The sequence below is a fragment of the Porites lutea genome, chromosome 2, assembly GCF_958299795.1.
Source record: "Porites lutea chromosome 2, jaPorLute2.1, whole genome shotgun sequence".
Classification (NCBI taxonomy): Eukaryota; Metazoa; Cnidaria; class Anthozoa; order Scleractinia; family Poritidae; genus Porites; species Porites lutea.
Genome location: NC_133202.1, coordinates 11,898,315 through 11,925,843, shown reverse-complemented (window position 1 = coordinate 11,925,843; position 27,529 = coordinate 11,898,315). Strand labels below are relative to the sequence as shown.

Sequence of the window (27,529 nt, the reverse complement as noted above, 5' to 3'; positions counted from 1 at the left end):
TATGTTTTTTTCTCTTATCATATTGAAACCACCAACAAACTGTAACCTCGCCAAATCGGATAATGGCAGTATCCGTCAAGACTTCGGATAGTACTTAGCTTTAACAGGTCTACTGAAGTTTTTTAGCAAATAAAGTCTATAACCATAGTTATTAAACTATGCAACAACTAAATATTTTAACGCAAAGACTGAATTCGAAACTTAAGGTGGAGCGCTTAGACAGGTACTATCTCATTCTGTTAATCTGAGTTGTTATTCAAGTGACTGTTTAGAGGTCCGTTTAGCTTAGTGTTAATTAAACCAGAGAAGTGTGAAGACACAAGCCTTAACCTGTTGAAAAAAGATATTAATTGATTATTGATTTTTAATGTGTTTTGATACAGATTTTGGAGATCATACCGATATTTTTAAATGTGCCGGATTTTATTCTTGTCCGATCGCCACAAAATTTTCACCCATAGTTGACCTTGCATGAATTGAAGTTTGTCAAAATATAGCTATAGTTTTAAGTAAAATCGATATCACCATGACAACGACAAACACAAATCTCATAAAATACGATTTTTTCTACATCTACACCTTCTATCGAAAATTCAAAATTAGGATCTTAAAGTGTTGCGTGTTTGGCAAATAATTTCTCTTCCTCGGAGACCCAGGGGCGGTTAGACGGCGATGAACGTTTTCAAAAACTGGCGAGAGAGCCTCTTGGAAACTACGTCTTAACGAACCAGTTCCACGACCTATTCGAATGCTTCCCTGAGATTTTTTTGTGCCCAATCAGAAGTCAGCGTGTATCGCGCTGCTTTCGTGATCTTCTTATACGAAGGAGTTTACATGCAAATTGGATTGCATATGGCCATATGCCTGACTTGCTACGTTCCGCAAGGATCCATTCTAGGACCTCTATTGTTTTTAATCTATATTAATGACCTACCTGCTTGTCCTCTATATTCTGTGCCACGAATGTTTGCAGACGAACAAGTTTAAAATATACGTTCGTGTAATCCAGGTCATATACAATCTAAATTAAATACCGACTGACCTGAAATTCAGACCTGGTTTAAGCAAAGAAGTCGAGTCTAAATGTGAAAAAAAGTATTTTATTATTGGTAGCCATAATAAGCTGGGTGATTTAAATCACCGGTTTGATATAAAGATAGATGAACACTCTCTGGAAAAAGCTAAACATTATATGCACCTGGGTGTTGATTTGGATGAGAGCCTATCGAGGAACTCCTATTTTCACAATATTGTCTGCTGGCCTTGGGGCTATCATACGTGTTAGAAATCAGTTTCCCCGTGAGACTCTAATTATGATCTATAAAGCTCTCATCCAACCATGCTTTGATTACTGTTCCTCCGTTTGGGGCAGCTTAGGTGTGTGTCAGTCTGAAAATAGGCCACATGCTTAAAAAGTCTGGCTGACCTAAATGTTAGGACTTCCGCTATCCTTGGTAACCTTGGCTTGGAATGTCTGGAGCAAAGACGGTCGTCTGAATTTAGCAGCTACCAACTGTCCTGATAAAGTCTCTTATCGAAACAGAATTTTAAAACCTACATCCAGTATTCACTCATATAATCTAAGAAATTCAAGATACAACCTGTTTGTTCCTATACTAAGCGTAGTTTTCAATATCGCTGGTCTGTTCTGTGGAACACAGCTTGCCACTGAGCGCTAAGACACAGTCCTCTATTTGCTCTCTTAAATAATCTATTTAATTACTTTTTATGTATTACAGTAACTCACAGTTGCGTCTGTAGTAATTGTTAATTATTTAAATAGAATAATTGTAAGTTAATATAGATTAATTTGAACTCGTAGTGATAATTATATTAGTTTAAATTTAGTCCTTACTGTAAATCGTTCAACAATACACCTATTTATATTAGGTACACGATTGATTTCACTGTCGCGTTCAACTGAGCCGATAGAGTTTTCTCTCATTCGCTGAGATATTCTCTAAAGGAGCGTGGAAAACTATTGAAGCAACTACTGTATTTGCATTCTTGGAACTGCCTTTCTCTCTGAACACCATTTCAGGTGCAACTTTTCGCAAAATTTTGATTTTTTGCTAAACCTACCCTTGATCAGGTAAAATAAAATCTGCGTTGCGATGATCCTGGCCTGTTTGTAGGCTAGGTTCGGCTCAGAATTTGTAGGAGGTGTAGTGAATCAATGTTGATGGAAGTTTGACATCATCATACACATCATAATCATCATCATCATCACATTATGAATTTTTTCAAAAAAAAAACATTCTATCGAGCCGTTAAGGAGATAAATGAAAAAGTGTAGGAAAACCAAGATCTTGCAAAAAGTTGCACTACTAGGAATCTTGTTTAGAAAGAACGGTTTGATTCCAGGACCGCAAACAAGGACGTGCACCAAAGTTTCCTGGCATAGAGATATAAGCAGCATTGTGGTGAACCTCTTAGCAATTTGAGTTGGAATTTGTTTATCCGTTCATTTGTCACGACTTTTAAAAATATAATGTTTGAAATATACTTGCGTTTTCTTTAAATTCAAACATGGAGAATTTCTTTATTCTCACGGAGATTATTTGCAAAATGCCACACCTTAAGTTCTTGATGTTGCAAGTTCAATGACAGGCCTAGAGGTCGCGAAAGACTTGTTTATTGTTGTCATGATGATATGGATTATTTTATTTAAAACTGCATTTTGACAAAGTTCGAAACACCTTCACACTGGAAACCTAAATATACAACCATCGCAAACAGGCGCGATGTGGTCATCTTTGTTGTGGTGTTTAACAGTATTCTACAGGCAAAAGGTTTAGTGTAGTCAGGGCCTTGGCTAGGTTTTCTTGCATCGGGGGGGGGGGGGGGGGGGGGGAGCTGATTGCGAGTGGCGAAGGCACGAGCCTTGTAGGAGGGTCTGGGGGTATTCTCCCCCAGAAAATTTTCACATTTGAGGCTCCGAAACGCTATTTTCAGCACTTTCAAGAGATATGTATCCGAAAAATAGACCTCGAATAAGTGTGAAAGGCAGGTGTTTTCGGTTCTTACAAGTGCTTATTTTCGAGGCCCTGTTAGTTTGAAACACACCGTATATTCAAGTACTAGTACACTAAACATTTCACAATACTGTATGATGTAGTAGATTAATTACTTATAATTAGACGGTACAGGATGCCGAGTAGTGCTAACGAAAGGATGTACTGCTATTTAGATGGAATCCCTGTTAGTCAGTGATGTGGCAAGGATGTTGATGATGTTGATAACGATGATGATGGTGATGCTGGTGCTGCTGATAAATATGTTGAAGTTGACGCAGCTGGAGATGGTGCTGGTGTTAATATTCATTATGCTGGTGATAATAATTTTTCTTAAAATGAGGAAGGAAATTCCACAGGTATGTGTTCCACAATTCAATTCAAGTCTGATCCTGGTAGATTTTCTGAATTGCCTCTGATTAGACTGTTTAGGACGCCGCGAAGTGCTAAAAAAAGGATATTTTCATTTAGATGGATTTCAAAGTTCTGGCAACTATTGCAGCTGTGATGGTGATGATTGTGACGTTGTTGCTGAAGATGACGACGACGATGATGATGACAGAGATAATGTTGGTGGTGATGATGATTATGGCGATACTCCTGATCATAGATTTTTATTTTAGAAAGGAGGAAAGGAAAAAGGTACCCTTACCAAATCCAACACTGTTTTGAATGTATTTTTAAGCTATTTTTGAAAACTGTTTTTAACCTGTTTTGTGAAATAGGTTTTAAATAGGGTGAAAAGTGTATTTTTAATGTATTTTTCGACTGCTTTTAAAGGTGTTTTAACCTGTTTAAAACGCTATTAAAAAAGAATTTTTAATGTATTTTTAAATTCGTTTAAAATATATAAAAAATTCCAGGGCTTTTGCAAGGCTCAAAACAGGTCTAAAATAGTTTTTAAATATCTTATAAATCGGAATAAAAACAGGATAAAAACAGTTTCAGAAACATATTTTAATTTGCTATACTATTTTAAAACTATTTTTAATGGCAATTTTAAACGTATTTTGAAAAAAACAGGTTTAAAATAGGTCCAAAAATATATTTTTAATATATTTTTCGACTGATTTTAAAGGTGTTTTAACCTGTTTAAAACGCTATTAAAATGTTATGCTTCAAAATATATTTTAATAGCTTTTTAATGGGTTTCGAAATTTAGTAATTTGCAAATACAATAAAAATACTTTGAAAATATTATTAAAATACCACAGAGGAAGAAAAGCAATAGCACGCGTATATTGTGAAAATACATCAAAAATAGGATGCAAAAATGCAAAAACAGTATAAAATTGTAAGAAAATAGCCTTAGAGTTGTCTGAAAACAGTACAAAAATCGGTCGAAAGAGCATAAAAACAGTACAAAAACAGGATGAAAATACCATTTAAATTCATGAAATAAAATGAATACAAAACCGTCGAAAATTACTCTGAAAAAGCAAGATTTACTTCTGCGAAATTTCTCCACACAGTCCTACGCTAGCATTTCACCGGAATTATCTCTTAGCCGATTACTTTACGTTGATTTCCCTACGAATTCTCCGGAAATTCTTATGGAATTTTTCAGAAATGCTGTAATCAATCTTTAGCCTGTGTACAAACCCCCTCCCCTCAATAAAAATCGGAGGGGAAGGGGTCGGTACACAGGCTATCAATCTTCCGCTTCAAAAGAGTATTGCGTTACGTTACCGGTAAATAATAATCTACATACATGTAACTTACATTTTTTATTATATTCACGGCTTTACTCAATTATTATCAGAAGCTTGCAGGCTACGCCTGAACGTTTAATTATTGGCTGATAAAGAACAACATAAGAATGACACCATCAAATTTACACGAGCATGAAAGAGGTCGGTGACGTGACATCAAGTGACTGAGAACAGCGAGGCTGAGCATGGAACCCTGTCAAAACTAAAATTGCCGTACAGGCAGGAGTATATAAATGTTTACTACCCTTCATTTGTTTCTCATATGGCGTATACTTAAGCGTCTTCGTAACATGTTATGCATATATTGTGTATAATACTCACATAACAGAAGACTCTTGGATTAACACACAAGACAGCACAAGACCGCGTGCTTCGGAGAGAAACTGAACCAGATCCTTTCAAAGTACATAACAGTCGCTGAGGAGTCATACCCATTTTTGATCCGTGATAAATGCAACATCTACGTGTTCAGACAATCCGCAGAGTTGAAATGTATACTTTTGTAAGATCGTAACAAACAGTAAAATCAAGCGCACCCGCCATCACAGCAACCGCCGGTACAATAATTTGAAATGAGCAAAGGACAAAGGACGGTTTGTTTATCACGTGCATTTGTCACATCACCGCGGCGCGAAGTCGTGATTTCAGTCGCGCGTGACATCTTAGAAATAAGGTAATGGGTTCATGATAACCGTCACGAATATAGACATATTAAGTGACCACTAAGCCCACTATGAGAATGTTGTAGTAGCTGTAGTTGGTGTAGTAGCAGTAGTTAGTGCATTAGTTGTAGTTGATGTAGTAACTGTAGTTGGTGTAGTAGCTGTAGTTGGTGTAGTTAGTGTAGTTGGTGTAGTAGCTGTAGTTGGTGTAGTAGCTGTAGTTGGTGTAGTAGCAGTAGTTGGTGTAGTAGCTGTAGTTGCTGTAGTTGGTGTAGTTGGTGTAGTAGCTGTAATTAGTGTAGTAGCTGTAGTTGGTGTAGTTAGTGTAGTTGGTGTAGTAGCTATAGTTGATGTAGTTGGTGTAGTTAATGTAGTTGGTGTAGTTGGTGTAGTGGGTGTAGTTGGTGTAGTAGCTGTAGTTAGTGTAGTAGCTGTAGTTGGTGTAGTTAGTGTAGTTGGTGTAGTAGCTGTAGTTGCTGTAGTTGGTGTAGTTAATGTAGTTGGTGTAGTTGGTCTACTTGGTGTAGTAGCAGTAGTTGGTGTAGTAGCTGTAGTTGGTGTAGTTAGTGTAGTTGGTGTAGTAGCTGTAGTTGGTGTAGTAACTGTAGTTGGTGTAGTGGTGTAGTTGCTGTAGTTGGTGTAGTTAATGTAGTTGGTGTAGTTGGTGTAGTAGCTGTAGTTAGTGTAGTAGCTGTAGTTGGTGTAGTTAGTGTAGTTGGTGTAGTAGCTGTAGTTGCTGTAGTTAGTGTAGTAGCTCTAGTTAGTGTAGTAGCTGTAGTTGGTGTAGTTAGTGTAGTTGGTGTAGTAGCTGTAGTTGGTGTAGTGGCTGTAGTTGCTGTAGTTAATGTAGTTAATGTAGTTAGTGTAGTTGCTGTAGTTGGTGTAGTTGCTGTAGTTGGTGTAGTAGCTGTAGTTGGTGTAGTTGCTGTAGTTGCTGCAGTTGCTGTAGTTGGTGTAGTTGATGTAGTTGGTGTAGTTGGTGTAGTAGCTGTAGTTGGTGTAGTTGCTGTAGTTGGTGTAGTAGCTGTAGTTGCTGTAGTTGGTGTAGTAGCTGTAGTTAGTGTAGTAGCTGTAGTTGGTGTAGTTAGTGTAGTTGGTGTAGTAGCTGTAGTTGCTGTAGTTGCTGTAGTTGGTGTAGTTAATGTAGTTGGTGTAGTTGGTGTAGATGGTGTAGTAGCTGTAGTTAGTTTAGTAGCTGTAGTTGGTGTAGTAGCTGTAGTTGCTGTAGTTGCTGTAGTTAATGTAGTTGGTGTAGTAGCTGTAGTTGGTGTAGTAGCTGTAGTTGGTGTAGTAGCTGTAGTTGGTGTAGTAGGTGTAGTTGCTGTAGTTGGTGTAGTTGGTGTAGTAGCTGTAGTTAGTGTAGTAGCTGTAGTTGGTGTAGTTAGTGTAGTTGGTGTAGTAGCTGTAGTTGGTGTAGTAGCTGTAGTTGCTGTAGTTAATGTAGTTGGTGTAGTTAGTGTAGTTGCTGTAGTTGGTGTAGTTGGTGTAGTTGGTGTAGTAGCTGTAGTTGGTGTAGTTAGTGTAGTTGGTGTAGTAGCTGTAGTTGGTGTAGTAGCTGTAGTTGCTGTAGTAGCTGTAGTTGCTGTAGTTAATGTAGTTGGTGTAGTTAGTGTAGTTGCTGTAGTTGCTGTAGTTGCTGTAGTTGGTGTAGTTAATGTAGTTGGTGTAGTTGGTGTAGTAGCTGTAGTTGGTGTAGTAGCTGTAGTTGGTGTAGTTAGTGTAGTTGGTGTAGTAGCTGTAGTTGGTGTAGTAGCTGTAGTTGGTGTAGTTGGTGTAGTTAATGTAGTTGGTGTAGTTGGTGTAGTTAATGTAGTTGGTGTAGTTGGTGTAGTTGGTGTAGTTGCTGTAGTTGCTGTAGTTGGTGTAGTTGGTGTAGTAGCTGTAGTTAGTGTAGTAGCTGTAGTTGCTGTAGTTGGTGTAGTTGGTGTAGTAGCTGTAGTTGGTGTAGTTGGTGTAGTTAATGTAGTTGGTGTAGTTGGTGTAGTTAATGTAGTTGGTGTAGTTGGTGTAGTTGGTGTAGTAGCTGTAGTTAGTGTAGTAGCTGTAGTTGGTGTAGTTAGTGTAGTTGGTGTAGTAGCTGTAGTTGCTGTAGTTAGTGTAGTAGCTATAGTTGGTGTAGTAGCTGTAGTTAGTGTAGTAGGTGTAGTTGGTGTAGTTAGTGTAGTTGGTGTAGTAGCTGTAGTTGGTGTAGTAGCTGTAGTTGCTGTAGTTGCTGTAGTTGGTGTAGTTAATGTAGTTGGTGTAGTTGGTGTAGTAGCTGTAGTTAGTGTAGTAGCTGTAGTTGGTGTAGTTAGTGTAGTTGGTGTAGTAGCTGTAGTTGCTGTAGTTAATGTAGTTGGTGTAGTTAGTGTAGTTGCTGTAGTTGGCGTAGTTGGTGTAGTTGGTGTAGTAGCTGTAGTTGGTGTAGTTAGTGTAGTTGGTGTAGTAGCTGTAGTTGGTGTAGTAGCTGTAGTTGCTGTAGTTAATGTAGTTGGTGTAGTTAGTGTAGTTGCTGTAGTTGCTGTAGTTGCTGTAGTTGGTGTAGTTAATGTAGTTGGTGTAGTTGGTGTAGTAGCTGTAGTTGGTGTAGTAGCTGTAGTTGGTGTAGTTAGTGTAGTTGGTGTAGTAGCTGTAGTTAGTGTAGTAGCTGTAGTTGGTGTAGTTGGTGTAGTTAATGTAGTTGGTGTAGTTGGTGTAGATGGTGTAGTAGCTGTAGTTAGTTTAGTAGCTGTAGTTGGCCAAGTAATTAAATGGCGGTTCACTAAATCAACGAAGGCGGAAGAAACTGAAATTCTTTTCCGAGAACTATCATGTCGCCTGAGAGCACAAAGAAAACAAATGCAAGCGATTTACGTTGACAACTGCTGTCAAATACGAAAGAAACTAAGAGCATTTTTCAACGACCTACACTTGCAGGTTAAACTAGATCTCTTCCATGCCATAAATCGCTTTTTGGTCACCATACCAAAAAGATGGAGTTGGCGAAAAGCAATAGCCAGGCAATATCGGAATGTCTTTCGAGCCGCAGGAGACTACGGAAAAACAAGGAAAAGAGAAACGCCATCATCAGAAACTCTATTACAAAACATTGAAATTTTTGAAAAAAAGTGGAAGGGCATGAGATCAGGAAGAAGGCTGGTACTTAACAAGAAATCTTTGCGAGCTATAGAAAATATTAAAATTCATATCAAGGAGGGTTGCTTGTCAGAGATTCCCCCTGGGTGTGGAACAAACAAAAACGAAAGGCTACACAGAAAGCTTCGAAAAATTGCAGGAAGAAGTAAGTTAGGTGTTAAACTTGCGTATGCTCTGTTTACCAGAGCTTTTCATCTCATAAATACTGAAATAGATGAAAAACAGGGATCTAAAAAAGAAGTAGTGGAAACTATCGATGTAGAAGAGAATTTTGGCTTTTATAAGAATGCCAATAGAAGCGTTTTACCAGCTGATATCCTGAGTTTCAACGGATCTAATTCCGAGCAAGACAGTTTGATGCTGGAAGCCATTATCAATAGAGCAGACGTTTCGAGCAAAATATATAATAACATAAAAGGTAATGGACTAGATGAACTGGAAAGTCACGATTTCCGTCGGTCACTATTGGTTTTCCAGTCAATGAATAAAGAACATAACACCAATCATTCAAGTCAAAGCATCCTTGATCAGCGCGCAGAAAATATGGGTTTTAGAAGACAACCATCACCAAAAGATGGGGACTGCTTCTTTTTTTCGCTCGCTTTACAGATATCGAACTTGTTGACCACATGCGACGAAAAAGTTGAAGAACAATTCAACAAACTTGGAATCAAAAATCAACAAAGTATTACCGAAATAGCACGAAATTTGCGACAATTAGTGGTTCAAGAATGGTTAAGTAACAGCGAACAATACCAACACTTTGTTCAACCGGGCCTTGACTATTATTCTGAAGCGAAACGATTCCTAGTGCCAGGTCATTTTGCAGCGAGTATTGGCGATGCTATGCCACTTGCCGCAGCCAATGTCCTCCACCTTCCCCTTGTCCTTGTAACGTCAGTAACAGATTGGCCTTTGACAATCGTTACGCCACAAGTTCAGGCTATTTCCAATGTGCCGCTGTATCTCGCATTTACACAAGAGGAAAGTGGTCATTATGATTCATTGATTGAACTTTCAAGACCCCAATTTGTAGGAAAATGCAGGACAATGCGGGAAATCCGAATAAAGTGCCGTTGTGGTGTCAACAACAAAAATGCAAATACTTTAAACTGTTGCGAGGTACCAAAACAAAGTATTGGGAGAAAAAGAAAGTACTCAAGTAGATGCAAATGTTTGAAAGCGGGAATAAAATGTGGGGATAAGTGCAAATGCAAAAGCTGTGGAAACGGAAGAAACTCACCTAAAGCAAAGCAAAGAAAGAACTACAAAAGCAAGTTTATTAAAACATCTTTCACTAAAAGAATAACAGAAAAACCATTTTTATTACAAAGGGAAGGCGCGGATTACACACGTAGCAGTTTTTCTGTGTTGGAACTTATGATTTTGGAATTTTGTCTACTGTCGTTGGGAATCAGATCTTGTAAAAAGAAACCAGAAAAAGTCGCAAAGCTCTACAACTCATGTATTGATTTTTATAACCGCTCTACAGCACACAAATTAACTCGGAGGTCGATTATTGAAATAAAAAAGGAAATGAACAAACACAAAAGTAGCAAGAACAACAAAAAATAGTTTTATTTCAAATCTTTACTTACATGTAACAATGAAGTAACAAACAAGGGTTAATCGTGTAAGTCGCAATGGTCATTTAATATATGTGATCCAGGGCTCTTTATTTATGCGGGCAAAAATAGACGAATACTAAATCGCACTCTCTATTCACCAAAACTTTCACATAATGACAATGCTTTAAAGTAATTACGGTGAGGTCACTATTTGAGGTTTAATGACCATAGATTTTAGGGAAATAGGGAAAACGGCGCTAAAATGAAGATAATACGTAAATTTCAAGTGCTAGATGCAGTCAGACATTGTGTAGCGTAATTACATAAATATTAAGAGAAAGGAAATAAAGGTGAAGACATCATATAATTTCAATGAAATTATATCAAATATCATCATTATATAAGATTAATTACCCGTTAGAAAGAATAAATTTCAAGAATCACCAGAACGTTTTCGAGATCCTCCCAATTACTAAGTACATAAACAAGTGTCATTTTGGCGAGAAAACTAGTTGGCCGTCGTCAATCTACTACGTTCTTTAGCGAGAACGTAAAAAGAAACTTTAAAAAGGGGGGGAAAAACTGATGGAATGTACATTACAATCTCGTCATCGTATTCCTACAACTATACCAACTGAAAAAAAGTAACTACATCGAAACTACACCAAACTACATCGAACTACAGCAGAGATGCCAAACTCTGGAAATCTGAATTCTGGAGACTCTTTCTTTTGCATTACTCCCCGACTATCAATGATCAACCCCCCCGCTCCCCCCCCCCCCCCTCCCCATAAGCACAATTCCATCCAGTCCCTAATAGGCTTAGCACATTATATAAAGTTTTACACGAGGTACAGACCATCACAATTAGCTTTTATGATTGTTTGTGAGTGATGAAACATGTGCGAAAATACCGCAGAAAAAAAAATTACTAATTATACTACACCAACTACACTTACTACACCAACTACACTAACTACACCAACTACAGCAACTACACCAACTACAGCTACTAAACAAACTACAGCAACTACAGCCAACTACACTAACTACACCAACTACATTAACTATACACCAACTACACCAACTACAGCAACTACAGCAACTACAGCAACTACATCAACTACATCAACTACACCAACTACACCAACTACACCAACTACACCAACTACACCAACTACACTAACTACACCAATTACATTAACTACAGCAACTACAGCAACTACAGCAACTACAGCAACTACACCAACTACATTAACTACAGCAACTACAGCAACTACACCAACTACATTAACTACACCAACTACCTAACTACACCAACTACAGCTACTACACTAACTACAGCTACTACACCAACTACACCAACTACATTAACTACACCAACTACAGCAACTACAGCAACTACACCAACTACAGCAACTACAACAACTACACTAACTACACCAACTACATTAACTACAGCAACTACAGCTACTACACCAACTACACTAACTACACCAACTACACTAACTACACCAACTACATTTACTAAAGCAACTACAGCTACTACACCAACTACACCAACTACATTAACTACAGCAACTACAGCAACTACAGCAACTACACCAACTACAGTTACTACACCAACTACAGCAACTACAGCAACTACAGCAACTACACTAACTACACCAACTAAATTAACTACAGCAACTACACCAACTACAGCTACTACAGCAACTACAGCAACTACACTAACTACACCAACTACATTAACTACAGCTACTACAGCTACTACACCAACTACACTAACTACACAAACTACAGCTACTACACTAACTACAGCTACTACACCAACTACACCAACTACATTAACTACAGCAACTACAGCAACTACACCAACTACAGCTACTACACCAACTACAGCAACTACACCAACTACAGCAACTACACTAACTACACCAACTACATTAACTACAGCAACTACAGCTACAACACCAACTACAGCTACTACACCAACTACACTAACTACACCAACTACACCTACTACACTAACTACAGCTACTACACCAACTACAGCAACTACACCAACTACAGCAACTACAGCTACTACACTAACTACAGCTACTACACCAACTACACTAACTACACCAACTATAGCTACTACACTAACTACAGCTACTACACCAACTACATACTACACCAACTACATTAACTACACCAACTACAGCAACTACAGCTACTACACCAACTACACTAACTACTCCAACTACAGCTACTACACCCACTACACCAACTACACCAACTACACCAACTACATTAACTACACCAACTACACCAACTACAGCTACTACACCAACTACACTAACTACACCAACTACAGCTACTACACTAACTACAGCTATTACACCAACTACACCAACTACACCAACTACATTAAGTACAGCAACTACAGCAACTACACCAACTACAGCTACTACACCAACTACAGCAACTACACCAACTACAGCAACTACACTAACTACACCAACTACATTAACTACAGCAACTACAGCTACTACACCAACTACAGCTACTACACCAACTACACTAACTACACCAACTACACCTACTACACTAACTACAGCTACTACACCAACTACACCAACTACACCAACTACAGCAACTACAGCTACTACACCAACTACACTAACTACACCAACTACAGCTACTACACTAACTACAGCTACTACACCAACTACACCAACTACTGCTACTACACCAACTACACTAACTACACCAACTACACTAACTACAGCTACTACACCAACTACACCAACTACAGCAACTACAGCTACTACACCAACTACTGCTACTACACCAACTACAGCTACTACAGCAACTACACTAACTACACCAACTACAGCTACTACACTAACTACAGCTACTACACCAACTACACCAACTACAGCAACTACACAAACTACACCAACTACACCAACTACATTAACTACACCAACTACACCAACTACAGCTACTACACCAACTACAGCTACTACACCAACTACACTAACTACACCAACTACAGCTACTACACTAACTACAGCTACTACACCAACTACACCAACTACAGCAACTACAGCTACTACACCAACTACACCAACTACACTAACTACATTAACTACACCAACTACAGCAACTACAGCTACTACACCAACTACACCAACTACACCAACTACACCAACTACACCAACTACATTAACTACACCAACTACACCAACTACAGCTACTATACCAACTACACCAACTACACTAACTACATTAACTACACCAACTACAGCAACTACAGCTACTACAGCAACTACACTAACTACACCAACTACAGCTACTACACTAACTACAGCTACTACACCAACTACACCAACTACAGCAACTACACAAACTACACCAACTACACCAACTACATTAACTACACCAACTACACCAACTACAGCTACTACACCAACTACAGCTACTACACCAACTACACTAACTACACCAACTACAGCTACTACACTAACTACAGCTACTACACCAACTACACCAACTACAGCAACTACACTAACTACATTAACTACACCAACTACAGCAACTACAGCTACTACACCAACTACACCAACTACACCAACTACACCAACTACACCAACTACAGCTACTACACTAACTACAGCTACTACACCAACTACACCCACTACACCAACTACACCAACTACACCAACTACACCAACTACATTAACTACACCAACTACACCAACTACAGCTACTACACCAACTACACTAACTACACCAACTACAGCTACTACACTAACTACAGGTACTACACCAACTACACCAACTACAGCAACTACAGCTACTACACCAACTACTGCTACTACACCAACTACAGCTACTACACCAACTACACTAACTACACCAACTACAGCTACTACACCAACTACAGTTACTACACCAACTACACCAACTACACCAACTACAGCTACTACACCAACTACAGTTACTACACCAACTACACCAACTACAGCTACTACACCAACTACACTAACTACACCAACTACACTAACTACAGCTACTACACCAACTACACCAACTACAGCAACTACAGCTACTACACCAACTACTGCTACTACACCAACTACAGCTACTACACCAACTACACTAACTACACCAACTACAGTTACTACACCAACTACACCAACTACACCAACTACAGCTACTACACCAACTACTGCTACTACACCAACTACACTAACTACACCAACTACATTAACTACACCAACTACAGCAACTACAGCTACTACACCAACTACACTAACTACACCAACTACACTAACTACATTAACTACACCAACTACAGCAACTACAGCTACTACACCAACTACACCAACTACACCAACTACACCAACTACACCAACTACACCAACTACAGCTACTACACTAACTACAGCTACTACACCAACTACACCCACTACACCAACTACACCAACTACACCAACTACACCAACTACATTAACTACACCAACTACACCAACTACAGCTACTACACCAACTACACTAACTACACCAACTACAGCTACTACACTAACTACAGGTACTACACCAACTACACCAACTACAGCAACTACAGCTACTACACCAACTACTGCTACTACACCAACTACAGCTACTACACCAACTACACTAACTACACCAACTACAGCTACTACACCAACTACAGTTACTACACCAACTACACCAACTACACCAACTACAGCTACTACACCAACTACAGTTACTACACCAACTACACCAACTACAGCTACTACACCAACTACACTAACTACACCAACTACACTAACTACAGCTACTACACCAACTACACCAACTACAGCAACTACAGCTACTACACCAACTACTGCTACTACACCAACTACAGCTACTACACCAACTACACTAACTACACCAACTACAGTTACTACACCAACTACACCAACTACACCAACTACAGCTACTACACCAACTACTGCTACTACACCAACTACACTAACTACACCAACTACATTAACTACACCAACTACAGCAACTACAGCTACTACACCAACTACACTAACTACACCAACTACAGCTACTACACTAACTACAGCTACTACACCAACTACACCAACTACATTAACTACACCAACTACACCAACTACAGCAACTACAGCTACTACACCAACTACAGCTACTACACCAACTACACTAACTACACTAACTACACCTACTACACTAACTACAGCTACTACACCAACTATAGCTACTACACTAACTACAGCAACTACAGGTACTACACCAACTACACTAACTACACCAACTACAGCTACTACACTAACTACAGGTACTACACCAACTACACTAACTACACCAACTACAGCTACTACACCAACTACTGCTACTACACCAACTAGACCAACTACACCAACTACATTAACTACACCAACTACACCAACTACAGCTACTACACTAACTACAGCTACTACACCAACTACACCAACTACAGCAACTACAGCAACTACACCAACTACACCAACTACACCAACTACACCAACTACAGCTACTACACCAACTACAGCTACTACACCAACTACACTAACTACACCAACTACAGCTACTACACCAACTACAGTTACTACACCAACTACAACTACTACACCAACTACTGCTACTACACCAACTACAGCTACTACACCAACTACAGTAACTACAGCAATTACATCAACATTCTCATAGTGGGCTTAGTGGTCACTTAATGCCTCTATATTCGTGACGGTTATCATGAACCCATTACCAGAAATAATATGCCATGCATGTGCGGAATAATCTATGAGAGAAAGATAACCATATGTCGGAGTTTATTCATATCTGAGCTTTGTTTCTTGATGCAATATATTTGAGGTGAGATCTTAGCTTGGATAATTTATTTATTATGTAATTTCAAGGGCTTATTTTAGATAAACCTCTGTTGACTGCGTGCATCCGGTTCTCGGCCCGCGGCTTTGGCTGTTTGTGAAAAAATTTCTATATGAAATTAAAATGCGATTTTAAGAAGTTTCTTTTAAAAAACTTATGGAAAGTCCCGTAACTGCATTAATTGAATCACGGCTAAAATCTACGCGGAGATTTTCGCAGAGAGCTTGCAGGTAATGAACAGTGAGGAACGGATAGATCTTTTATCGGAACACTGTCACAGTTACGTGTTGTCAGTCAAAGCTAAAACCTATTCCTAATTTTCTTCTCTTTTTTTATTTAATTTAGATTTAATTTTTCGCTCAGCTTCGAACTTTGTTGGGAGGAGAATCCGGTCCACAATATGTGACAGCTTGTTTTGAGTCATTTATGAGTTCGTGACACGATGAAGGCTTAAAAATTAACTTTTTGCAATTGTTACTTTTATTTATAGTCTGAGTATAATTCTCCCAAAAGACATTAGAGTATTGCACCCTAGTAATAATAAGTTATAAGTACACTACTTTAAAGTATTTACAATAAGGTAAGCATTTGATGACTTTAAGCAGACTTCAAATAGTTTATGGATAATCTGTTTTTATAGTCAGAGTGCTGTGTGCCCAAAATACAATTCAAATAGACCTCAAAACAGTGTTTAAGTACCCTATTTAAAAGTATTTAAAATGCGGTCAGTTCTTAAGGTTTTAAAACATATTTCAAATAGTCTATTTGAACTCTGTTTGTAACTTTGTCAGTGGATGCGTCTCAAAATACATTTTAGATACAACTCAAAACAGTGTTAAAGTACCCTATTTAAAAGGATTTAAAATACGGTCAGCATTTAGGCTCTTAAAACATATTTCAAATAGTCTATTTGAACTATGTTTATAACTCTGTGAGTGGATGCGTCTGAAAATACATTTTAGATACAACTCAAAACAGAGTTAAAGTACCCTATTTAAAAGTATCTTAATTATAGTCAGCATAAAAGCCCTTAAACATATTTCAAATAGTCTATTTGAACTCTGTTTGTAACAGTGTTAGTGGTTCTATGCCCAAAATACATTTTAAATACTCTATTTTAATCATATTTATTAAACAAAATACATTGTAAATTGATGAGAGAGGTTTTCCTTCACATGAAATACAATTTAACTACACTCAAGATATATTTCAAACAGGGGCGAAAATTTAAATTTTTTTGTCAAATAGTATTAAAATACAGGAAAATAGTGTTCAAATAGTGAAAATACATATTAAATACTTTAAAATCAGTTTCAAAATCATATGGTTTGGTAAGGGCATGTGTTTACAATTTTTAGTTTATTCGCGATTCTCCTGATGATAGATTTTTATTTTAGAATGGAAGAAAGGCAAAAGGTATGTGTTTACAATTTTTAGTTTATTCGCATGTCTGATTTATAGGGTTTACAAAGAAAAGACCTAATGGATTGCTAATTAATCAATTATGAAAATGTATATAGTAACTAAAGGCGGTAAATCTTTGGTAAGGAATTTCAGCTTAGTGCTTTTTAATATCTAAACTATTGGCGAACTCCAAAATTCAAATGATGGAAAGAGAATGTCACCCATAACGGGGTTCAAAAAAATCCTCCTTATCCGTCAGTCAGACTAATTATTTGATTATTAGCATGGATATGTAGAGTACTTTAACAAACTAAGGAATATGTCATCCATTTTTTTTTTTCAGTCCAAGAAGTCCATTACTTTTTGTTATGTAGCTGGAAATTGTTTCCCAAACAGTGCGCTCTCTTATGGTCACTTCGAGATCACATAACGTCTAACAATTGTTAAGGTCCCTTGGATATGAATGAGAGCCTGTTCTTGTTGTTTGATGTTAACAGGAACAAGTAGAGGAGATGCTAAAGAGAGAAGAGGAAATGAAGATGCAAATTATGGATGAAGTCATGGAAAAGTATAAGGAATTGAAAGCAAAGAAACAATCATTGCAAAAAGCCATTGAGGAAGCAGAGGTTAGAATTACTGACTTGTCAGTAGCTTCGCTTTTCCAAAGATTTTATCCACAAATGCACAGAAATATCCAGCAAAATCCGGAGTTATTAACAGAGTGAAGATTCTTCGACATAAGGGAAGCTTGTTTAGTGATAGAGTTATTATGTTTGTTGTTGAGATAAATAAACTTTTTCATAATTTTCTCATTAATTGGTATCATTAGTGGTAATATTATCTTCCAAGCTCAGAGCTCTGCAAGCTAAATTAGATTCCTTATTGTTCACCTCCAAGTAGCGTTGACAAAACTGGAGATGGATTTTGTCGATGGGAGACCTACCCCATGTTTTTTTAAAAACCAGTCTTCCTTAAGCATGCACACGTTTTTCAAAGGATATTTTCGATTTCCTCGAATATTTCCAAAAGTCGGCCGTTTTATGAAAAATAAGCTCCAGAACCTTTAAAAACTCATTAATACCTCCCTTCTTATGTCAAAGAATCTTCACTCTGTTAATAACTCCGGATTTTACTCCAATTTCATGAACATGGTAAAACAAAACAATCCATCCATTTTAGATCCTGACTGCTTAGGAATAGATAAAATTAAGCGATACACAAAACAAATGAAAGAGAAATATATATCTTTCCGGCGACACAGCCTTGAATATTCAAAGAAATTAGAATTTTATAAAGTTTTTAAAGTTGAATAGTCATAACCACGAGGACGATTTCGCATGAACAAGCCTAGATTAAGTACTCTGGTATTTAGAAATTTACCTTCGATCACTCCACATGTTGCTTTCGTAAGTTGGTGAATTTTTCGTTTCGTTTTCGGTTTTGCTAACTTGCTACAAATTATGGGGTAATAACCCCATACATTTATTATGCATGCATCTTTTCACTCTATTCCTTTCAACTGTGTTTCTGTCAAATAGTATGAAATTGCTGTATGCATAATACATGTATGCGTTTGTAGGGAATTTTTCGAATTATGGAATTTCTTTGATTTTTTTTTAGCCTATTTTCAGGCTGGGTAATCTAAATAACCGGTTAGATATAAAGATAGATTGAACACTCTCTGGAAAGAGTTAAACCTTATATGCACCTTGGTGTTGATTTGGCCTCACCGAACGGCTCACACAATTGGCCGTGAAAACAATAGAAACGGTGACATAACAATGCCCCTATCCCTTAAAACAAAAGGCAATATTGTTTAAGTCGACCACTGAAGTTGGAGGTTCATGTAAGGAACTGGACTACTGGTTGATTTGGATGAGAGCCTATCGAGGGACTCCCTTTAACACAATATTGTCAAAAAAGTATCTGCTGGCTTGGGGCTATCATGCGTGTTAGAAAACAGTTTCCCCGTGAGACTCTAATTATGATCTATAAAGCTCTCATCCAACCATACTTTGATTACTGTTCCTCCGTTTGGGGCAGCTTAGGTATGTGTCAGTCTGAAAGACTCCAAAAACTTAAATTTAGGCCACACGCTTAAAAACTCTGGCTGACCTAAATGTTAGGACCTTCCGCTATCCTTGGTGACCTTGGCTGGGAATGTCTGGAGCAAAGACGGCTGTCGGAATTAAGCTACTAGCAACTGTCCTGTTAAAGTCTCTTCATAATATGGCTCCGATTTATCGAAACAGAATTTTAAAACCTACATCCAGTATTCACTCATATAATCCAAGAAATTCAAAATACAACGTACCTGTTTGTTCCTATAGCGTATAGTGTTGAGATGGGTAAGCGTACAGTTTTCAATATCCCGGGTCTGTTCTGTGGAACACGGCGTGTCACTGAGCGCTAAGACACAGTCCTCTATTTGCAGGGGCGGATCTCGGGGGAGGGTGCGGGGGGGTGCGCAACCCCCCCCCCCCCCCCCCCCCGAGATGACCTGCGGTTTTCTAATACAACTGGTATTCTGCAAAAAAAAAAAAACTATGTGGTTTACTGGTTTTGAAGTAGAGCAAGAGACGAGTGCACCCCCTCCTAAAAAAAATCCTGGATCCGCCCCTGATTTGCTCTCTTAAATAATCTACTTAATTACTTTTTATGTATTACAGTAACTCACAGTTACGTCGGTAGTAATTGTTAATTATTTAAATAGAATAATTGTAAGTTAATATAGATTAATTTGAACTCGTAGTGATAATTATATTAGTTTAAATTTAGTCCTTACTGTAAATCGTTCAACAATACACCTATTTATATTAGGTACACGATTGATTTCACTGTTGCGTTCAACTGAGCCGATAGCGTTTTCTCTCATTCGCTGAGATATTATCTAAACGACCGTGGAAAACTATTGAAGCAACTACTGTATTTGCATTCTTGGAATTGCCTTTTCCTCTGAACACCAGTCCAAGTGCAACCTTGTGCAAAATTTTGATTTTTACCCCTTTTCCTGTATCTGAGGAACGTAACGTTTTGGTTGATTCGGTAGATACTCGTAACGAAATCTTCATAATGTATATGTGTATATAATAATGTGTCAAACTTTCATTGACATTGGTACACTGCAAAACCCTCAAATTCTCAGCCAAACCTACCCTTGATCAGGAAAAATAATTTCTGCGTTGCGATGATCCTGGCCTGTTTGTAGGCTGGGTTCGGCTTAGAATTTGAGGGAGGTGTAGTGAATCAATGTTGATGAAAGCTTGTCACATTCTTAGAATCTGATCATCATGCAAACATCATAATCATCATCATCATCATCACCTTATGATTTTTTTTTTTTTTAAATGCTATCGAACCGTTCCGGAGATAAATGAAAACCAAGATCTTGCAAAAGTTGCGCTACTAGGAATGTTATTTAGAAAGAAGGGTTTGATTCCAGAATCGCAAACAAGGACATGCACCAAAGTTTCCTGACATAGAGATATAAGCAGCATTGTGATGAACCTCTTAGCAATTTGAGTTGGAATTTGTTTATCCGTCCATTTGTCACGACTTTTAAAAATATAATGTTTGAAATATACTTACGTTTTATTTAAATTCAAACATAGAGAATTTCATTCTCAACGAGATTATTTGCAAAATACCACTTAAGTTTTTGATGTTGCAAGTTCAATGACAGGCCCAGAGGTCGCGAAAGACTTGTTTATCTTTGTCACGGATGATATCGATTATTTTGTTTAAAACTGCATTTTGACAAAGTTGAATTCAAGTTACTGCGCTTTTCACAAACATGCGAATTGTGAAGTTCAAAAGCCAACTAACGATTGCGTTTTTCGCCACCGTCAATCATCTTAACGGACCTCCTAGGAAGCAAAACTTTACTTTAACGCGTTCAAAAGGTCATGGTTTGTGATTTGTGATTGGTGGATTTGCATCCGTTTTGTGTGCTTCTGTGTTTCAAGGTTTGTTGCTTGTGATCGTAATTATGATTGACGGCAGCGAAAAACGCAATTGTGAAGGCGGCTTTTGAACTTTAGAGTTCGCATGTTTGTGAAAAGCGCAGTAATATTTTAGTAACAATTTCATGGCGATCGGGAAAGGATAAAATAACTCTAAGGCATTTGAAAAACTTTATTATGGTCTCCTAACTAAAAAACTGTATCGAAACGCCTTCACACGGGAAAACTAAATATACAACCATCGCAAAGAGGCGCGATGTGGTCATCTTTGTCATGGTGTTTAACAGTATTCTACAGGCAGAAGTTTTAGCGTAGTCAGGGCTTTGGCTAGGTTTTTTGTACCCTGGGGTGCATGATCGCGAGTGGTGAAGGCACAAGCCGTGTAGGGGGTCTGGGGGTATCCTCCAACAGAAAATTTTCAAATTTGGAGGCTCCGAACACTATTTTCAGCACGTTTCAAGAGATATGTATGCGAAAAATCGACCTCGAAGAAGTGTGAAAAGGTAGGTGTTTTCGATTATTACAAGTGCTTATTTCCAAGGTCCTGTTAATTTGAAACACACCGTATATTCAAGCACTAGTACATTAAACATTTTACAGTACTGTATGATGTAGTAGATTTTTTTAATTACTTATAATTAGACGGTGCAGGATGCTGAGTAGTGCTAACGAAAGTATGTACTGTTATTTAGATGGAACTCCTCAGTGTTCGGGCAAGGATGGCGAAGAGGTTGATGACGACGATGACGGTGATGATGCTGATGCTGATGCTGATGCTGATGAATAAGTTCTTGTTGACGCAACTGGAGATGGTGGTAATAACCCTATACCTTTATTATGCTTGCATGTTTCCACTCTATTCATATCAACTGTTTGTGTCAATTATATGAAATTGCTTCGTGCATAATACATGTATGCGTTTGTACGGAATTTTTAGGTTCTGGAATTTCTTTGATTTTTTTGGAGCCTATTGTCAGGCTGGGTAATCTAAATAACTGGTTTGATCAGTTCGATATAAAGATAGATACACACTCTCTGAAAAGAGCTAAACCTTATATGCACCTTGGTGTTGATTTGGATAAGAGCCTGTCGAGGGACTCCCTTTTACACAATATTGTCAAAAAAGTATCTGCTGTTTTAGGGCTATCATACGTGTTAGAAAACAGTTTCCCCGTGAGACTCTAATTATGATCTATAAAGCTCTCATCCAACCATGCTTTGATAACTGTTCCTCGGTTTGGGGCATCTTAGGTGTGTGTCAGTCTGAAAGACTCCAAAAACTTAAATTTAGGCCACACGCTTAAAAACTCTGGCTGACCTAAATGTTAGGACTTCCGCTATCCTTGGTGACCTTGGCTGGGATTGTCTGGAGCAAAGAGGGTTGTCGGAATTAAGCAGGTACCAACTGTCCTGATAAAGTCTCTTCATAATAAGGCTCCGATTTATCTAAAGAGAATTTTAAAACCTTCATCCAGTATTCACTCATATAAAATCTAAGAAATTCAAAATACAACCAGTTTGTTCCTATAGCGTATAGTGTTGAGATGGGTAAGCGTAAAGTTTTCAATATCGCGTGTCTGTTCTGTGGAACACGGCTTGCCACTGAGCGCTAAGACACAGTCTTCTATTTGCTCTCTAAAATCGTTTATTTAATTACTTTTTATGTATTGCAGTAACTCATAGTTGTGTCTGTAGTAATTGTTAATTATTTAAAGGGAATAATTGTAAGTTAATATAGATTAATTTGAACTCGTAGTGATAATTATCTTAGTTTAAATTAGTCTTTACTGTAAATTGTTCAACAATGCACCTCTTTAGGTACACGATTGATTTCACTGTTGCGTTCAACTGGGCCGATAGAGTTTTCTTTCATTCGCTGAGATATTATCTAAACGAGCGTGGAAAACTATTGAAGCAACTACTGTATTTACATTCTTGGAACTGCCTTTCTCTCTGAACACCATTCCAAGTGCAACTTTGGTACACTACAAAACCCTCAAATTCTCAGCCAAACCTACCCTTGATCAGGTACGATAAAATCTGCGTTGCGATAATCCTGGCCTGTTTTTAGGCTCGGTTCGGCTTAGAATTTGAGGGAGGTGTAGTGAATCAATGTTGATGGAAGTTTGTCACATTATTAAAATGTGATTATCATACACATCATAATCATCATCATCATCATCACATTATGGACTTTTTTTAAAAAAAAAAAAAAAACTCTACCGAGCCGTTCAGGAGATAAATGAAAAAGCGTGGGAAAACCAAGATCTTGCAAAAAGTTGCACCACTAGGAATGTTGTTTAGAAAGAAAGGTTTGATTCCAGGATCGCAAACAAGGGCACGCACCAGAGTTTCCTGGCAAAGAGATATAAGCAGCATTGTGATGAACCTCTTAGCAATTTGAGTTGGAATTTGTTTATCCGTTCATTTGTCACGACTTTTAAAAATATAAGGTTTGAAATATACTTGCGTTTTCTTTAAATTCAAACATGGAGAATTTCTTTATTCTCACGGAGATTATTTGCAAAATACCACACCTAAAGTTCTTGATGTTGCAAGTTCAGGTGGCGAAGGCATGAGCCTTGTAGGGGGGTCTGGGGGTATTCTCCCCCAGAAAATTTTCAAATTTGGAGGCTCCGAACGATATTTCCAGCACTTTCGACCTCGAATAAGTGTGAAAAGGCAGGTGTTTTCGGTTCTTACAAGTGCTTGTTTCCGAGGTCCCGTTAATTTGAAACACACCGTATATTCAAGGACTAGTACACTAAACATTTCACAATACTGCATGATGTAGTAGATTAATTACTTTTAATTAGACGGTACAGGATGCTGAGTAGTGCTAACGAAAGGATGTACTGCTATTTAGATGGTACACCTCAGTGATATGGCAAGGACGGCGATGATGTTGATGACGATGATGATGGTGATGCTGAAGAATATGTTCACGTTGATGCAGATCGAGATGGAGCCGGTGTTAATAATCATTATGCTAATGATAACAGTTTTTTTTAACATAAGGGTGGAAATTGCACAGGTATGTGTTTTACAATTTAATGCAAGTCTCATCCTGGTAGATTTGCTGAATTGCCTCTGATTAGACTGTTTCGGATGTCGTGAAGTGCTACGTATCAAGAAAAGCGGGTCCAATTCGAAAACAATAGGTATTGTTTTCTGTTGTAAAATTGGCCATATTTAGTCATTTTTGAAATGACTTAAACAATGGTCTCTTTACACATGCAAAATTCCGATGACTACCGAGGCGGCAAATTTGAAACTTCGGCGAGTGTTAAGGGGTGAACAATATTCCTCGGGGGGGGGGGGGGGGTAGGGTTTAGGGTTACATTTGCCTCAAAGCAAAACTCACTCAGAGGGAGGGGGACAAAAATACTGTCGTCACCTTATCGGTTCGGTTACACAACTGCAAAGGTTGTTTAAGGCCCTTTCCGAATATTGGTCAGACAGCATTCAAAGGTTTTGTTTACAAGTTAATGCTCTTAACCCATAACCCCTTAGATAAAGCAAGTAACTAGACCAGAATTATTATGGGGAAAAGGGGTAAGGGATGAAGTACTCCAAATATGGACAGCAGGTCACTTTTCTCTACATATTGGTGTAACAGTCCGATATCTAGAAGGGGAGAGGTGATAATCCTCTCTTGGGAGTGATAATCCCCCAGGATAGTGAGAGGTGATAATCCTCTCTTGGGGGTGATAATCCCCCAGGATAGTGAGAAGCTAGGTGATAATCCTCTCTAGGGGTTGATAATCCCCGGGCAAGGTTGTGAATGGAGGTGAGAATCCCCCTTGGGTAATGGAGAGGTGGAAAGACCTCTCTAGATGTCTAATTCCCCGGTTTAAGGAGTAACAAGAGTCTATGGAGCAAAGTGTGACCTGTATGGGAGCACTTCATCCCGAACCCATGTTTATTAATTGCCAACGACTCTCAATACAGATATCATCACTAATTTAAGCTAGGATTGCGTACCTGCTGCCCGTCAGGAAAAACCCTCAATTATTTTTGAGGGAATTCTGAACCCTCCCGAAAGTAGAGCCAGACACTTAACATGAACCTCGAGGGAGAGAGGTTAGACGAAAATATATTAATAGAAGTTGTAAGTAAATGACAATTAAACTTTTATCAAGTTAATAATCAAAATAAGGCCCAAAGTAACTAAGTGCACAAGCATGTTAGGATGCCTGTACAATGATTCCCCTCAGTAGAAACCCCACCTCTTTTCTCCCATATCTTCCTGACAATTGCCAAATGATTCAAAGTGTAAACAACAAAGATCAGTGGTTCGTATGACTGCAAAAAGTATAAGCAGCTTCTTAAATTTTTAAGCAAGAGAAAAGACCTCATATATAAAACCTTAAGAAAACCAGCAGAGAGAATCAAGCAGTAATAAGGGAGGGTGGGATGGGATTTTGTTCCACGAAGAGAAGAATATGAAGTGCTATTTCGCTGAGCTAGCCGCGAAAATATAGGCATCAACTTTACATGTGAAAGCTGGCATCTAATTGGCTGAGCAAAACAATTAGTGTGACAGGGGTCGCATGCAGGAACTGACCCCTGAAAGGAAGTGAGCTGATTCCACTACTGGTAAGGGCAGGTTTTATGGTTATCACATTAACTCCAATTTATCCTGTCGTATAAATTAGCTTTTTTAAATTCAGCTTCCAAATCTCGCGCTTCATCGATTCATTTTAATAACTAATGGACACACTCAGTGGGTTATTAAGTTCGAAGTGGTAAACTTAGCATTCAAAACTCGCGCTTCGTCCATTCATTTGGATAAACTCGCACCCGGCTACCCGGAGAAAAAAATCTTTCATTTCAGTCTCCTACAAAGTGTTTCATCGAAAAGAACGGGACGTATTGTCGCTTTTGATTTCTCTTCGCAAGGCTTCCTTGCTTTTCACAGCGTTATCAAAAAAGCATTTAAATTCTGCTTCAGTTGTCTGACAAAGAGAATGAATAAAAAGTCTCACATCCGCGGCATTCAGCTATTGAACTAAAGCGTGCCCTGTTCGTGCCCTGTTTTATCTGCGCGCGTTCACGTTCTAATCCAACTTCTACGTAAAGTCGTTTTCGTCATGAAAACTTGGCTCAACTTTGGAATTGTTTTATAACGCTTCTAGCAATATCTATCTTTTCGCGTGCTTACAGGCAATGGGATATTAAAGGCCAAACAAAAACAATAGACGACAAAGTCACACATCCTGTTCAACTCTAAGTTCAGTTTTCAAATCTCGCGCTTCATTGATTTATTTGAATAACTAATACACGTACTCAGTGGGTTGTTAAGTTCAAAGTGGTAAACTCAGCATTTAAAAGTCGCGCTTCGTCAGTTCATTTCAATGAATTCGCACACGGCTACCCGGGGAAAAAGATCTTTCATTTAAGATTCTACAAAGTGTTTCATCGAAAAGTGCGGGGCATATTGTCGCTTTTTATTTCGCTTCGCATGGCTTCCTTGCTTCTCACAGCGTCGTAAAAAAGCATTTAAGTTCTGTGCTTCAGTTGTCTGACAAAGAGATGAATAAAAAGTCTCACATCCCATTCAGCTATTGAACTAAAGCGTGCCCCGTTCGTGCCTTGTTTTATCCGCGCTTGTGCAAATGTTTTTTTCTGTTTTTATCTGTTGTCGAGCTAGCTTGTCCATTTTTTTAAGAGAGCAATTGATCGAGAGTTCAATGCCCTCGCCAATACTAACAACAATAAGCGAACAACAATGATCTGAAAAATCTCACCTTCGTAAAGTTCCTCCCACAGGCTAACAAAGCATTTCGTTCTTAACGTTTCGGAATGCTCGTAAAAGTAAACTAAAGACTAAAATCTTTTTTCTTTTCTTTTCTTTTCTCGGGAGAATGAAGTTGCGCACACAAAAAAGTCGAATAAATTTTCAGAAGGAAAAGTTTGCGGATTATAAAGATCGTGAAAACATATTCTGGGCCGCTTGGGTGAGAATAAGAACGAAAGACGTTCAATCTTAGAAAAAGGTATGGATTACATTCAAAGATCGCACCTTTGAATGTAGGACGCGCAAATAATAAGCTTGCTTTAATAACTGTTTAAGAACGTTCTCTGTAAATTATTTCTGAAATTATATTTTTTTGTTCAGAGCGCTCAGTATAAAAGCACGATCCGATCAAAAGCATCGCGTCAAGGCAAAAA

General features: G+C 38.2%; 1 protein-coding gene across 1 annotated transcript in view; it reads left to right on the top strand.

Moving 5' to 3' along the window:
• Positions 1–3,220: 3,220 nt before the first annotated feature.
• The window catches only part of LOC140927741 (uncharacterized), a 39,284-nt gene continuing 14,975 nt past the window's right edge, over positions 3,221–27,529 (top strand). The window contains exons 1-6 of the mRNA XM_073377423.1: positions 3,221–3,373; positions 3,486–3,656; positions 17,387–17,405; positions 17,891–18,019; positions 22,048–22,170; positions 24,222–24,389. Coding sequence (XP_073233524.1) covers positions 17,388–17,405; positions 17,891–18,019; positions 22,048–22,170; positions 24,222–24,389 — 438 coding nt within the window. The 5' untranslated portion in view covers positions 3,221–3,373; positions 3,486–3,656; position 17,387. The remainder of the gene's footprint in view (positions 3,374–3,485; positions 3,657–17,386; positions 17,406–17,890; positions 18,020–22,047; positions 22,171–24,221; positions 24,390–27,529) is intronic.